This window comes from Rhodnius prolixus, unplaced genomic scaffold (genome assembly GCF_049639745.1).
Source record: "Rhodnius prolixus isolate KJV_2025 unplaced genomic scaffold, Rpr scaffold_12, whole genome shotgun sequence".
NCBI lineage: Eukaryota > Metazoa > Arthropoda > Insecta > Hemiptera > Reduviidae > Rhodnius > Rhodnius prolixus.
This window is the reverse complement of record NW_027411635.1, coordinates 8,441,907-8,458,199: the sequence shown is the minus strand read 5'-3', so window position 1 is coordinate 8,458,199 and position 16,293 is coordinate 8,441,907. Positions and strand designations below refer to the sequence as shown.

General features: G+C 34.2%; 1 protein-coding gene across 1 annotated transcript in view; it reads right to left on the bottom strand.

The window, feature by feature from the left end:
* Positions 1-16,293, bottom strand: part of tup (LIM1_Isl and LIM2_Isl domain-containing protein tup) — a 111,336-nt gene that overhangs the window by 34,420 nt on the left and 60,623 nt on the right. The window contains exon 2 of the mRNA XM_074142855.1: positions 3,188-3,377. Within this exon, the coding sequence (XP_073998956.1) occupies positions 3,188-3,377 (190 nt within the window). The remainder of the gene's footprint in view (positions 1-3,187; positions 3,378-16,293) is intronic.

The window sequence follows — 16,293 nt, the reverse complement described above, 5'->3', positions numbered from 1 at the left end:
TTCGCATCGCTTCTCAATAAAAAGTTTAATAACTTGCATGTAATTCGCGCTTCATTTAGTATTTTCATAGAAATTACGGGGAGCCAAAATTGATTCTATAGTCTAGACGATGATTGGATACACAACGCGTGCTAGTCGCGTGTTACTACAATCTATTGTAGTCACAACAATTAACTCACAACTACACTAACTATTCAATTCTACGTACTATTAAACTCTTGAAAGTGGAAAATCAATGGATAAAACTGCCATACCATTTGGGTTTCATTAAAATAGCCTTAATTATAATGTTATACTTGAAAAACTGCGCAGAAATAGAGTTGCAATATAATATGGCTATCTACTTTTAATATTTTAATACAATAAAGCTATGTAAATAGGCTAAAGGTGCCTATTAAATTAGCTTTTATTATAGAGCTATAAAGACGAATCACTTGGACGATATTTTGTGATAACTTAGTTGTATTCTGCCTCAATATTTAATAATAACTAAGCTTAGAAATAGGCTAAAGTTGCCCATTATAATAGCTTTTTTTTTTAAAGAGCTATAGGAACAAATTACTTCGAGGAAACAGAGTTGCAATCTAATAATGTTAATCTACGCTTAATATTTAAATAAATTAAAGCTATGTAATGGGCAAAAGTTGCCTATTGCAATAGCCTTTATTACAGAGGATGTTACCAATTACTTGGAGAATATTCTGTGATAGATTAGTTGTGTTCTGCCTTAAAACTTAAATATGACCAAGCTGTGTTACAGAAAAATGGTGTCTAATAGTCTTTATTATTGAGTTATAGAAACAAATTACTTGGAGAATATACTGGTTTATTGTGTTTCCTAGATGATACTTAAAAAAAATAATGATCATTTAGATAAATACATTATTACATTCGATGTTTACAATAATCTTATGATATTACAAAATTTTGAATTTAATTGTGAATTGTGCAAGCTCTAAGCACTAGCCAGCCAACACGACTGGCTATACATTAGCTTCAATTATGCTTGTCCTATCTATATAATACATTCATAGTCTAGGCAATGGACAGTAAATCTGTAAAATGTCAATGTCATGTTTCTTATGTGTTGGACAGCAGTCCATTATGAAGATTCAGTCTTTGAGATCGATTTGTACTACAATAGATCCTCCATTATCAAATTTGGTATACTGGCATGTGTTAGTAGATGCATTAAATCTGATAATATTCAAGCTAATAAGAGGAATTGTATGACGAAGCTTGCTTATGGTAACTGTCTCTGGATAGAACAATGTACATTTGTATAATATTACTTGATAGTTCGTTGATCTTAAAAGCAGTGTTTTGTTAACTTAGGAGCGCGCTGCTTGTTTTTAGAAATATCTTTTTAGTAGTCATATTTTGAGACAGTCGCATGCTTTATTATATAATAATAAATTAAGACTGAATTTTTCTGTTGTTTCCAAATTTGGAACATTGTTTTGTGATCAATTTATTTAATTGCGTTTTCTTTCTAACACCACTGGGCCTTTGCTATCCATAGAGACGTTCTAGAATCATTCCTCCACGTCGCATAACGGACAAATACGGACATACGGACAAATTCTATAAAGATGAAGCTGGAGTAAGTAATGCTAGCCCGTGGTAAGCCTAAAGCATGCTGCAGCTCTTGGCAGCTTCAATGGGAGTCGTTTCTATAGATCAAGAAGTCTTTATGGTTGCTCACGCTGTGCAACTTTATAAATAATATTTTTTTTTTGATATAAATTGATTTTTATAATAAGAAAACTTGCCTAATGTAACACGAATGGATTGCCTCAAGTTGATTGGCATCCTTTCTGCAAAACGGCTTCCATTTCACAGGCACGTACTCCATAATGCTTCGGATGTACTAACTAAAACAGGCTGTGGTAATATGGCTCCAAATCTAAAGTCTCAACCATCCTTTCTGCAGATCTCCCCAAAGGGCTAAAAAGGATGGTCCTTATTTAAGGTTACTGCCAAGTATTTCAAACTATTGGTTCTGCACAAGCAGCAGTACACACCAGTTCGTAGTTAAATAAGATTGTATCTTTTTACGGTGAAAAAGGAAATGATATAGATAATATTGTGGAGAACTATAACTTTGCTTGTAAAGTATTTCCAAGTAAGTAGACTGTAAACTGTAGAAATTTACAACTTACATAATATCAAAAAGGTAAAACTCCTGGAACCATGCAAACAGGAGAGTTTATTGGAATAATTTAAAAGAATACAGAAATTTAAAATTTAATATATTAAAAAAAAATTAAATTTTTGTGCGAGTAGCGGCAAGTAAGTCAAGAAATTAAAGAACTTTATCAGCAGCACTCTAACAAAATGGGAGCAGAATTTTTGTATATATTAGAGAATTTTTAAACATTAAAAGTAACCTATCTCCGAAAATGTTAAATTACGGTTTTATTTTGATTAATTTCATATCCATTTTTATAATTATAACTGACTCATTTTAGAGGATATCAACTGTTTAAGATATTAATTATCTAGCCTCTAGATGTTGCTAATAGTGTAGTCTCTAATACCTATTTCTAATAAATCTATTCTAAAATTAATCAAATCCCACCAGACACGTGGCTATTCTTAATGTACAAATAATACAAGAGATTCTTCTTCTACCAAGGGGTTATTACAATAAGCATGTTTTGGCTTCAGAACTTTGGAGCACAGGACATGCCCCTCATTCTAATCTAATCTTATCTAATCTAGTCTAATCATGGTTCGAACCTGTAACACAACCTGCTTTGTGGTTCTTTACCTTTAACCACTCGGCTATTCTACTAACTTAAGATATTTTAAAGGCATATTGAAAAGTCTGTATTAACTATTATTATTAAAGAAAAAACTTATAAATGAATTTTCTTTTATAAAAAAAAATGAATCAAATTTAAAGTGTACTAGACACACTTTGGTTTTATAAGCAAATTTTGCAAATTAATAAAAAGATTTTAAGAAATTAATTATCTAGCCTCTAGATGTTGCTAATAGTGTAGTCTCTAATACCTATTTCTAATAAATCTATTCTAAAATTAGAATAGATGAAAAATTAGAATAAATCTATTCTAAAGCATGCTGCAGCTCTTGGCAGCTTCAATGGGAGTCGTTTCTATAGATCAAGAAGTCTTTATGGTTGCTCACGCTGTGCAACTTTATAAATAATTTGAGGACTTACCTAACATAATCTCTTTTACAGTAGGTCTTTCCTTCCCTAACAAAACAGGTACAAGTTTCATCTAAGAATTGATGGCATTCAGCACATTTAAGACATGCCGCGTGCCATTCTAGGTCTGGTGCTACCCTGAGGATGTACTGGTCGTGGATCTGTGACCCGCAACCAACGCACAAGGATAATCTTCTCTTTTCTGTGAACAAAATAAACCATAAAATATACTTAAATTCAAGCTATAGTACATATAATACAAACTATAGTGTATACCCAGGGATGGTGAAGCTTTTTGAGACGTGGATCAAATTTTGTTCATTTTTATTTTTAGTACTAGCTCTTGGGTCAGTAATGCCCCATTTGCACAAGAGTTAAGTCATTGTAAACTGAATATTTTCAAAACCAAACATCTTTAAAACATCAGTTGGCTTAACGGGTAAAACGGGACTAAACAAGTGCTATGGAAGTCTCTTTTTACAAACATAACTGAACAAAACCTTAAAAAAGTGTGTTTTATCTAAAAGAAAAATCTAAATATAGTTATTTGCTTTGGGTTGTCGATTTTTTTTTTTTTAACAAACAATGTATGAGTAAAATTATACATTTTATTTGATATTTTGTAAACACTTTTGCTTTATTTCAAATACTACAAAAGCATTTGTCGTCATTTGCGTTTTTAGAACTGTAATGATCAAACTAAAGGTTATAGATAGCATTTAAATTGCTTTTGGGTCAATGCGTGATTGAAAAAAAATACAGATAGAATATAAATTATCCACCACAATTAGAAAATCTAAATCAACAAATGGTTACTTAGCAATTGTAGTTCAGTGAAAAAGCTTGCGCGGGTCAGTGTCTGACCCGCGGGTCATAGGTTCGCCATCACTGGTGTATACACTAAATAGTTATAACGAACTTATACAATTCACATATGTATGAAGTAGATGAGAATAATGAAGGCTACCGTTGGATTTCTAGATTTCAATATTATTGAAGAAACTACCGAAAATTAACAAAATTGGTATTCAAAACACAGTAAAGCACAGCAACCTAATAATTAACTACAGTTTGCATCTAAATCTATGCAAGGACAAATATACAATACTGCACAAAATCACATACTAGGAAAGGAAATTGCAGATATAAGTTTAGTCTGCCTAGATGTTTTTCTAGCTAAGTAGCCACTTAAGCTAACTGTGCAGAAATTTCCGCTTAAAAACCAATAAAACAAAATATTTCTGTAAAAACATTTTCAAATATAAAGAAAAAATATATAAAATCGATTTTCAATCAAAGCAAAGCGGTAATTACGGTGGACTGATTCATAGTGGACCCAACAAATGTGAAGATTGCAATTTATAGTTAGCGACTTATGATGAATTTGAGGCATCCAATTTCAAAAGGATGCTTGTCCAAATGTTTGTTTTGTATGAAATTGAGATGTTGGTATCACTGCTTTCAAAATATTCTTTTCTACTCAACTGAATAGCTTTTATAAGACCAAAACTTCCCATATGCCATCTAAAAAAAAAAAAGAATTTGAAGGCATTGAACAGAAACAACAAACCACACTCATGTCCTTTCTCTTGATACTGAACATGACGGGCAGAATTTATCCTGTCTGAAATAATAATAATAACAATAAGGGAAGGGACTAGCTATGCGGTTAGCGTATTTGATTCCCACGCGGAGGACCCGGGTTCGAATACAGCTGCTGGCCCCTTAGATTTTCTATTTCTAGGAGCTTCTTACAGCTCACTGTATGGTAATGATGGACAGTGTTGTCTGTAACGTGAGAAAAGACACCGACGGAGGCCGGCCAGTGCACTGAAAAAAGTTCCGGGCGCCAATAACCTAGAATGTTGATGCGCTTTAAATCATAAAAATAATAATAATAAAATATTTCTTGAAGTACCAAAACGCCAAAACGGCCTTTGTTCATCGTACAGATTCAATATTATACTAAACTTAGGATGGAAGATTTGCGACAAATCGGTCAAATAAAACAACTCGTCTCTTTGCCACCGTTTCGACAAATACGAGGGTCGTTTGAAAAGTCCGTGCAAAAATAAAAACTACTTAATTTTTTGGGGTAAACCTTTTTTATTTTTCAACATAGTCTCCTTTTAGGCTTATACACTTCGTCCAACGCTGCTCTAGTTTGTTGATCCCTTCCGAATAATAGGATTTGTCCAAGTCTGAAAAATAGCCATTCGTTTCTGCAATCACCTCCTCGTTTGAATAAAATCTTTTTCCCGCCAGCCATTTCTTCATATTGGGGAACAAATAGTAGTCCGAGGGAGCCAAGTCTGGAGAATAGGGGGGATGTGAAACGAGTTGGAACCCTATTTCCATTAATTTTGCGACCACAGCTGCTGAGGTGTGAGCTGGTGCGTTGTCGTGATGGAAAAGGACTTTTTTGTGGGCCAATCGTGGGCGTTTTTCTTGCAGCTCGGTTTTCAAACGGTCCAATAACGATGAATAATATGCACCTGTAATAGTTTTACCCTTTTCCAGATAGTCGATCAGGATTATTCCTTGCGAATCCCAAAAGACAGTCGCCATAATCTTTCCGGCCGAAGGAACGGTCTTCGCCTTTTTTGGCGCAGATTCCCCCTTGGTAACCCATTGTTTAGATTGTTCTTTGGTCTTAGGAGTGTAGTGATGTATCCATGTTTCATCCACAGTGACGAAACGACGCTTAAAGTCCTGCGGATTCTTCTGGAACAGCTGCAAACCGTCCTTGCAACACTTCACACGATTTCGTTTTTGGTCAAGCGTGACCAATCGCGGCACCCATCTTGCGGATAGCTTTGTCATGTCCAAATGTTGATGCAAAATATTATGTACCCGTTCATTCGAAATGCCCACAGCACTAGCAATCTCACGCACCTTCACTCTTCTGTCATCCATCACCATATCATGGATTTTATCAATGATTTCTGGAGTAGTAACCTCAACAGGGCGTCCAGAACGTTCAGCGTCACTTGTGCCCATATGGCCACTCCGAAAATTTTGAAACCACTTATAAACTGTTCTAATCGAAGGTGCAGAGTCACCATAATGTTTATCAAGCTTCTCTTTAGTCTCCTGAGGCGTTTTGCCTTTCATAAAGTAGTGTTTAATCAACACACGAAATTCTTTTTCGTCCATTTTTTGAAAATCACTCGACTTCCTTGATTCAAACGAATGCCAAACACAAAGAAATAGACCGATCTGGCTGAAACTTGGTGTGTGATCTTCCAAGAGATGCTACTAACTAAACATAACCTCGATACGCGCCAGTAGTGCTATCTCTCTGACTTTGCACGGTCTTTTCAAACGACCCTCGTATATTGTCCTCTTCAGGGCCTGGATATTACAAATACAAAACAATTTACAGAGTCAGTAACATAGAAAATCAGTAATATAAAAATAAACAGTAAAATACAATAAATTCTTTATAATTATTGAAAACTTACGAGGCTATGCGGGTTGGTTGAGTTACAGAAAACTAAGAGCCAGAACTGGAGAAGCAGGTATATATATGCAGATATAGCGGGACTTAAACGGGTTGGCAAAGAGACGAGTTGTTTTATTTGACCGATTCCTCGCAAATCTTCCATCCTACAATTTACGATCACGAAACCAATATATTCATAGTACACTAAAGTTTTAATTTTTCGTTAATATTTATTAAATCTGAACATTTATGACTTTTAAAGAACTCAAACTTTTCAAAAATATTTTTGAAATATTAAAGAATTTCGTTGTAAGAGAAAATTATAGCCAAATTGGATAAGATTCATTTTAGAAATAAGACACCTCAGTTAAATAGACAAAACGAGACTAATTTTGTAAAAACCAAATTTTCAGAGTACCCAAAAAAACCTGGTGAAAATTAAAAAAAAAATAAAACATCTGTGCAATACTTTCACTTACAAGGGATAAGTTAAAAGTAACAAAAGATTCAGATTTGATATAAAAGCTCGTTTGCATTGAAAAAAAGCATTGCATACATTTTTTATAAACTTTACGAGGATAGAAAAGAAACAAACCAAAAAATCCCTTGCCGACTCAATTGTTAGGATTTGTTATGTGATAGTAATAGATGGTAATAGAATAAAACTAGATAAGATCTAGTTCTAGTGGGCGGCCATTTTGAATACATTTTCCGTGATAATAGGTTATGCATAAAACTGAAAGGGGTTGTAAAACTACCATCCCTTGTACTAAACAAATTTAGTGTTGTTACTGCATTTCCTTTCGCTTCTATCTTACAAATTTTCTTTAAAATGTTTGTTAAATCATGTAAAATAGATCCATCTCTTACCAGACTTTTTCTGGCAGTAATTTACATAAATCAATTGAGCCAACGAAAATGAAAGTGGCCTAAGTCCATTTTGAGCAGTTTTGAGATAAAACGAGTTTTGTGTTTTGCTCTGTAAAAAAATGCAGATAATAAAAATAGCTTTATTGTTTTTGTCTTTATTATTATTACATAGAATCAAATTTTTTTGTTGCATATTAGAATGTAATGGGATTTTAAATTATTTTAGAAAATGCAAAAATGTGACTTACTTCATTGTCATTCTCAGCATATCTGGTGCAAGGTTAAACAAAGCGGCATTTTAAAACCAATTATAAGGGTTTTATTTCATAAACTAATGCTTCAAAATGCAGAAGACTCATCACAGAGACTCAATTTACTAGTAGATCTTATTTCAACATAACCGACTACACATTCGGGGCACTGCAATTCTAATAAAAAACTACCTTCAACACAATCTGATTCCAACTAATCCTACCAATTCTCTTCAATCAACAGTCATCTCTCTCCCAATAAACTGAACAGACGATTCAAACTTCTCTCTCTAGGCTTCTCGACAAGCGATGTAAACTCTTACTACAGAATAAATGGCTTATCTACACTATGATACTGAAACCTGCCCCTGGACTTACGGAATGGAACTTTGGGGTTCAGCCAAAGCTTCCCAATATCTACAAAATCCAATCCTTCCAGTCAAAACAATCCTTACTATGTCCTTAACTCTACCTTGCACCGAGATCTTCTGTGTTACCCTATGTTTCAGAAGCTGTAAGATCCCATTATATTAAATTCCACACATCAATCACCTCACATCCTAATCCACTAGTATCCCAACTTACTGCATTGCCTGGAAATACTCCAAGACGACTGAAACGCAGGTGGCTACGTGATCTTCTAAATGAAGTAAGTGCTAGCGCACAAAAGTGAACTCCTCTTTGGGAGTTTTCTTTGGGAATGAGTGAATTCTCCCCTCATGCTATTCATGTACTTATCTATTATCATGTTGTATCAGCTTCACTTATTGCAGAAATATAATGCAGTTGTGAAAGTAAATAAAGTAAAAAAAAAAGTCCAAATTATAATTTAACTAATAACACCAACACTAAGGCTTATTTTTAATTTTTAGTAAACTAAAACCATATAACAATTTACTAATTAACACCACACGACAATAAACTTCACCAAGAAAACAGTCATAAAGAATCAAACAATCTGGTGGACTTACGCCACTGTCATTCTCAGCAGAATGAGCTTTTGATTAAGTACTAAAACTTAGTGCTTCTCCTGATGGCCAATAAGTGCACTAAGAACTTACTGCATTGTCACTCTAAACAGTTGTTGTTGAATACAAAGCTGTCGTTACCTTGATTTCAATAAAAAATGGACTTACGCCACTGTCATTCTCACTGGGTTCATCTTGAATCTTAGAATGATTATTTATAAATAAACAGATGAACTAATTTACTTTAATATTACATGTATAAATTAAAAAATTATTAAACCATCTGGAAAAAGCCTCACGCGACTTACTTTCTCTAAATTTCAACTCATATTTTTCCTTCATATTCCGAGTAGGTGAAACAAATTTTTTTTCTAAAAAAATATACTAAAAAGCGAACACTGAAATTATAACCTTCAGTACGGATTAACAAACAAGTTTCTTCAGAGTCTTGAATTTATAATATTTTAACTTAACACCGTATTTAAAACTGCCAGGTAAGATAATTTTATAAAGTTCATCGTCAAAAACTGCACGAAAAAGCGTAATGTTGAAAAAGCATCCAACTTTGACAATTTTTTTACCTCTTTCACAAATTTTCTTTAAAGTAAAGGGTACATTCTCGTTTATACCTGCATTTTTTTTTTTAATTTTTATTATTGCGACAACGCAGGTTAAATACGAGGTCTGTAAATTAAGTAATGAGACTGATTTTTTAAAATTTTTTTATTCAAAAAGAATTACAATTCTATATTGTCCCCTTCAAAATAACTTCCTTCTGAAGCCACACAGCGCTGGAGACGTTTCTTCCACTCCTCATAGCAGTGCTCGAACTCCGATACTGGAATAGCCTTCAGCTGGTCGGTTACAGCGTTTGAATGTTTTCCCAAAATTAGTTCCCTTGAGGTGATTTTTCAACTTCGGGAAGAGAAAAAAGTCACAAGGACTCAAATCAGGTGAATAAGGAGGCTGAGGAGCCACAGGAATGTTTTTACTGGCCAAAAACTCTGGTTTATTTGAAATAGCTGTGTGACAAGGAGCATTATCGTGATGCAACAACCACTTTGTTCTTGATGTTTGGTCTCACACGAATGACCCTTTTTCGTAGTTTTTTCAAGAACCTATCGGTAAAAGTGTTGATTGACCCGTTTGACCTTAAGGTAGAAACTCTTTGTGGACGATTTCCGTGGATATCGTAAAAACAAATCAGCATGTATGTGATCTTCGACTTCGCCATCCTTCCTTTTTTTGGGCCTTGGAGAGGTAGAAGTGTGCTAATGGCGCTTGGTTTCTGGGTAGTACTCAAACACCCAAGACTCGTCACCAGTAATGGACACGTTCCAGAAAATGGGATCAAACCTCAAGGGAACTCATTTTGGGGCAGTCGAAAACATTCAAACGGTTGTAACCGACCAGCTGAAGGCTATTCCAGTATCGGAGTTCGAGTACTGCTATGAGGAGTGGAAGAAACGCCTCCAGCGCTGTGTGGCTTCAGAAGGAAGTTATTTTGAGGGGTGACAATATAGAATTGTAATTCTTTTTGAATAAAAAAAATTAAAAAAAATCAGTCTCATTACTTACTTTACAGACCTCGTAGATAGTAAAAAAGCCTCAGGACCAACATTTACTGAAATGACACATTAGAGACACTTTTCTAACCATTCCTATTCTCGTAAGAGCACTCAATCAAAATTTTCCTCGCAAAATTTCAAATTAATAGTGGTGAAAGAATTACAAACTTTTGCAATAAGTGCGCAAAATTTTAAAGTAAATCATTGAAACCGTTTTAGAAAAAAAAAAATCAATAAAAATAAAGTGGTATTTTTTATAAAAAGATTTTTAGGCAATACCGCAAGTGCTGATAATTTTGAGTAGATTAAAGGATTGCCTTATTTTTTATGATAATTAAAAGATGGTGATTGTCAAATGGAAAAACAAGGCAAAAGATTAATGAAATCTATTCAAAAATTACCGATTATAAATTATTGCAAGTATTTAATTGGATAATTTCACGAACACTCAAATTTTTGGAGTAAGATAATTGAATATTTTTTTTTTCAATCTACACTTTTCAAAATTGAAGTATTCATTTAATGCATTTAAATGTTTTAGTAAATTGCTTCATAAATTGCAGTTGTAAATCAGTTTACCTATTGTAGTATCAGCTGATACTATGACGTCACGATATTATCGCGATAATATGCACCTGATTGGTTGAAATGGTTTAAATTGATTAGCTTCTAGATTTGTGAGTGGAATTATCACACCTAACTTGTTTTTTATATAATATATACAACCAAATATTAAAAAACCATTATTATTTGCTCGAATGAAGTGATAGCTATCCAATGTTGAATGTCTTACTTCAGGCTTGTCTGAACGCATTGATTCTCACTAAATTGTTTAATGTTGGAGGTGAACTCCTTGAGCACCGCGCACCGACATTATCTTTTGGCTTAAAACAGGAAAATAATGGAAGGTATCAAAAAATTTCTTGCAGAAGAGATGAAAATTGATTTTGTTGTAAGATGGCAGGCACCAGCATGGTGTGATGGCCATTTAACAGGACTATCTAAATCGTTGCTTAAGATCTCGTTGTTGTACTGATGTGGATTGAATTTGCGTTGGATGTAGACTAGGGTGACCCATAAAACATTGGGTTTTTTAATCCTTATAATTTATTTAACTAATTTAACCCAATTTTTATAACTGGGTTTAACCATTGGCATTAAGAGTTAGTGTTCCACCTCGCTACACCTGAAGTAATGCCATTTAGCACTCCAGCAGCAAAGCCAAAACTGTGCCTATCACCTTGCAACCTCGATCATTTCCTACAGTAAGTAAACAAGTCTTTTGTTTTGATTAATTTGTGTATTTTATTCCACCCCGGGTTCATTGACTTCTTGGCCAATAGCACCCTCCAAAACTATTTCTATAACAACCCGAAGCGACCTGTATGGCGTCCGCGCAAGGCAGGTAGAGGAGCTACAAATTATAATAGTTATCTGAAATTTCACTCTTAGTTTGACGGTTCAGGAAATTGGTAATATTTTTTGCCATTCCTTGCCTAACTAAAACTTAGTTTATATCATTCGGAGGCAGACCTGCAAAGCTAGAACCAGGAATGATTAGAATTAATAGAAAAATTTAATTGACTGAATATTAGATAACTAAATGAGACCTGTAAAACTAAGATGTATTGTTGGTTTAGTGGGTTCGATTCCCGGTCTCTAGGCCTTGGATTTTATTTAATGGTTAATAAAAGAAATTTACAGTAAAGTATGTTTACTAGTCGCCTCCGTCCACGACACCTAATTGGTAGTTGGACGTAAAGCCTGCCTGAAAAAATAGGAGATTACTTTACTTTTATCAGATATATTTGGCTAAAATGTTTCCTATTATTTCACAATTACTTCAAATGTTTAGAAGTACCCACTTTTGTGAGAGGTTACGCAAGGAAATAAAGTTATCTATAAGAACTAGTTACATATTGGATCAGTTTTGGATTCAATTACACTGCAAACGATACTGAAGTAGAAAGGTTTGGTGGTAGAAAGAGAAATGGCTGAATCTCAATATGAAATTTTACCTTTTCCTTATTTTGAAGAAATAAATAAATGCCAACTTTTTTAAATTGACTTTTTACTCGAAATATCAATAAATAGGCTTCGTGACCGTAAATTATTAAACTAAAGATTCAAGATTGGCGAGGAATCGGTCAAATAAATCCTTAGTTTTACTCGAAATATCCTTTGGAGTTACACTGAATAAGTTTCTCTCAAACACAACTGCTATAGTTTTTTTCCTCTTCTAGCTGCAATACTCATTGCATGTAGAGCGGTCCCCCAAGGTAATTTCTTGTGGCCCCACGATGTACTGAAATGAAAATAAAAATATAAAAAAGTTTTCTATGAAGGAAATAGCGCTTAGATGAGGATCGAGCACACAATTCCTAGTTTCCGTTAACTACTGAAGAAGACGAGTAAACACGTGGCCCCAGGGCCTTTCCTGGGGGGGCTGTGGGCTTGTGTGAACGCGATGACTTAGTTCTAGCGACGTTTGGGAAGCAACTCTCAGTGGAATTCCAGAATGATTCGATTTTTAAAAGATGGAAGTAGGGACTCACAAAATATATTCTTATTTTGGTAAGAAATATCCAAAAATGTTTGCTGTACTGTGTTATTTTTGGAGTACGTACTTGTATGAGCAACTATTTCCGTCAATGAAATTAAACAAAACGATATACAGATCAAGATTGACTGGATATGAATACATTGGATTCGTGACCGTAAATTATTAAACTAAGGATTCAAGATTGGCGAGGAATCGGTCAAATAAAAAACAAATTCGTCTTTTTGCCAACGTTTCGACAACTACGAGGTGTGTTCAAAAAGTAACGGGAATTTTTAAATTTCGCGGGTTTGGAGAGTCTGATTGTAAAAATTTTTTTTTTATTATGTTGGTACACATGCCCCTGAAGTACGATAAAATTTTCAGTAATATTCATTGTTTACTTCTTAAGTGGCAGCCGTTAAGGTTAGACGTGTTTTTCGAGCTTGGCGATTTTTGTTTGTTAAAAAAAATGGATCAAAGAATTTGTATTAAATTTTGCGTAAAAAATGAAATAAAGTGTAATAAAGTGTGTGAAATGTTAATAAAGGCATATGGTGAGTCTGCTATGAGTAAAACAAGGATTTACGAGTGGTATAAGCGTTTCCAAGATGGCCGCGAAAACGTTGAAGATGACGAACGACCTGGACGTCCAAGCACATCAACAACCGATGAAAACGTGAAAAAAGTGAAAGAAATGGTTATGAACGATCGCCGAATCACAATCAGAGAAGTCGCTGATGATGTTGCCATATCAATTGGCTCATGCCATGAAATTTTTTCGGATGTTTTGGGTATGAAACGTGTGGCAGCAAAATTTGTACCAAAATTGTTGAATTTCGAACAAAAACAGCGGAGAATGGAAGTTGCTCAAGAGTCACTCAATGAAGTCGACAACGATGCGGATCTACTGAAACGTGTTATAACAGGTGACGAAACATGGGTTTACGGATATGATGTCGAAACTAAGGCTCAATCGTCCCAGTGGAGGCATTCTGGATCGCCAAGACCGAAAAAGGCTCGACAAGTGCGGTCGAATGTGAAGGTTATGCTCACTGTGTTCTTCGATTTTAATGGCATAGTGCATCATGAATTCTTGCCACAAGGTCAAACAATCAATAAGGAGTACTACCTACAAGTTCAACGCCGTTTGCGTGAAGCAATCCGAAAAAAACGCCCGGATTTGTGGCAAAACAATTCATGGATTTTGCACCTGCTCACACTTCATTGCTTGTTCGTGAATTTTTGGCCAAAAACAAAACTTTAACGATGCCCCAGCCTCTATATTCGCCAGACATGGCTCCATGTGACTTTTTTCTATTTCCAAACATAAAGAGAACATTAAAAGGCCGTCGTTTTACAAGCATAGATGACATTAAAAGCGAATCGCTGAAACAGCTGAAAGCTATCACAAAGATCGAGTTTCAGAAGTGTTTCGAGGATTGGAAAAAGCGCTGGCACAAGTGTATTGTATGCGAAGGGGACTACTTTGAAGGCGACAATATTAATGTAGATGAATAAATAAATATTTTTTTCAAAAAACGAAAATTCCCGTTACTTTTTGAACACACCTCGTATATTGTCCTCTTCAGGGCCTGGATATTACAAATACACAAATACAAACAATTCAGTAACACAGAAAATCGGCAAAAAAACAGTAATATAAAAATAAACAGTAAAATACAATAAATTCTTTATAATTATTGAAACTTACGTGGCTATGCGGGTTTGGTTGAGTTTCAGAAACTAAGAGCCAGAACTGGAGAAGCAGGTATATATACAGGGTGAACCAGTAAGTATTGTCCATAGGCCTACTGTGTGTAGTACATCTAAAGTGGAGTTCAATGACGTATTGGCCAACTTCATATTTTCCACCGTTCTTGAGTGACTCCACTTTAATATTTTTTTTTCTAAAATCATTACTTTTTTCCAATAAAAATGTTATTTTTCAGAAAGTTTTAGTCCGAATTCGAATCTAAAGGCACGGTTAGAAAGACAGATAAATTTTCTAAAAATTGATACCATTTCAAAGCATAAGTTATTCTCCAAACAGCCTCAATCTACCTCCGATTGCTGGAAAAATAAAAGTAATCGAATTTATAAAAGTTTCCTTGTTTAATGGGCTTTCAAACGGTATATCATTTTCCAGGATTCCTTTTATCTTCGTATAAAAAATTACGTTTGTTTTGCAAGAAAACATGCTCACGAGCACTCAACAGTGTTAGTTATCAAGTTGTTTAATTCATTGAAAACTCTTTTAGATGGGCCAGTAGTCAATTTTTAGAGTAGATTGTCTTAAAATAAGGAAGTCAAAGGTTACAAATTGCACTTTAAAAAAATAAATTAATTAAAAAAAAAAATTCTGATCTCTCTGAAATATTTGAGAAAATGTTAGGAAATATTTTAAACAAGTACTATTTTTATAAACAAAAATTCATATGTACTTACTCCAAATTACAATTTCACACACAACTACACTGTTGAAAAAGAAAATGTAAATAAACCTTAACCTTTTTTTTAACTGCAATTTGTAACCTTTGGCTTCCTTATTTTAAGACAATCTACTGTAAAAATTGACTACTGGTCCATCTAAAAGAGTTTTCAATGAATTAAACAACTTGATAACTAACACTGTTGAGTGCTTCTGAACACGTTTTCTTGCAAAACAAACGTAATTTCTCATACGAAGATAAAAGGAATCCTGGAAAATGATATACCGTTTGAAAGCCCATTAAACAAGGAAAAAGTGCCAGCACCTAGATCTGATAATGATCACATAAGGGCCTAATGAGTTTTCTTAAAAATTTCGATTACTTTTATTTTTCCAGCATTCGGAGGAAGATTGAAACTGTTCGGAAAACAACTTATGCTTCGAAATGGTATCAATTTTTAGAAAATTTATCTGTCTTTCTAACTGTGTAATCAGAATCGAATTCGGACTAAAACTTTCTGCGTAATAACATTTTTATTGGAAAAAAGTAATGATTTTAGAAACACAAATTTAAAGTGACGTCACTCAAGAACAGTGGAAAATATGAAGTTGGTCAATACGTCATTGAACTACACTTTAGATGTACTTCAAACAGTAGGCCTGTGGACAATACTTACTAGTTCACCCTGTATACAGATATAGTTGGACAGATTCCCGTGTAAGTTTTATATTACTGTTTATTTACTGATTTTCTGTGTTACTGAATCTGTAAATTGTTTTGTATTTGTAATGTCCAGGCCCTGAAGAAGACAATATATTTGTCGAAACGTTGGCAAAAATGACGAGTTGTTTTTTTTTTTACCGATTCCTCGCCAATCTTGAATCCTTAGTTTAATTGACTGGATAAACAATCTATCTACCTTAATGAACATTGTCTGTTCTCAGTCTCTTGAAACCCAGATATTCGGGAAACTAGGACAAATCTTTTGTAAATATGTTGTGGCCCGCGTGAATCTTGCCTGTTGTATCAAGTGGCCCCGTGGTTT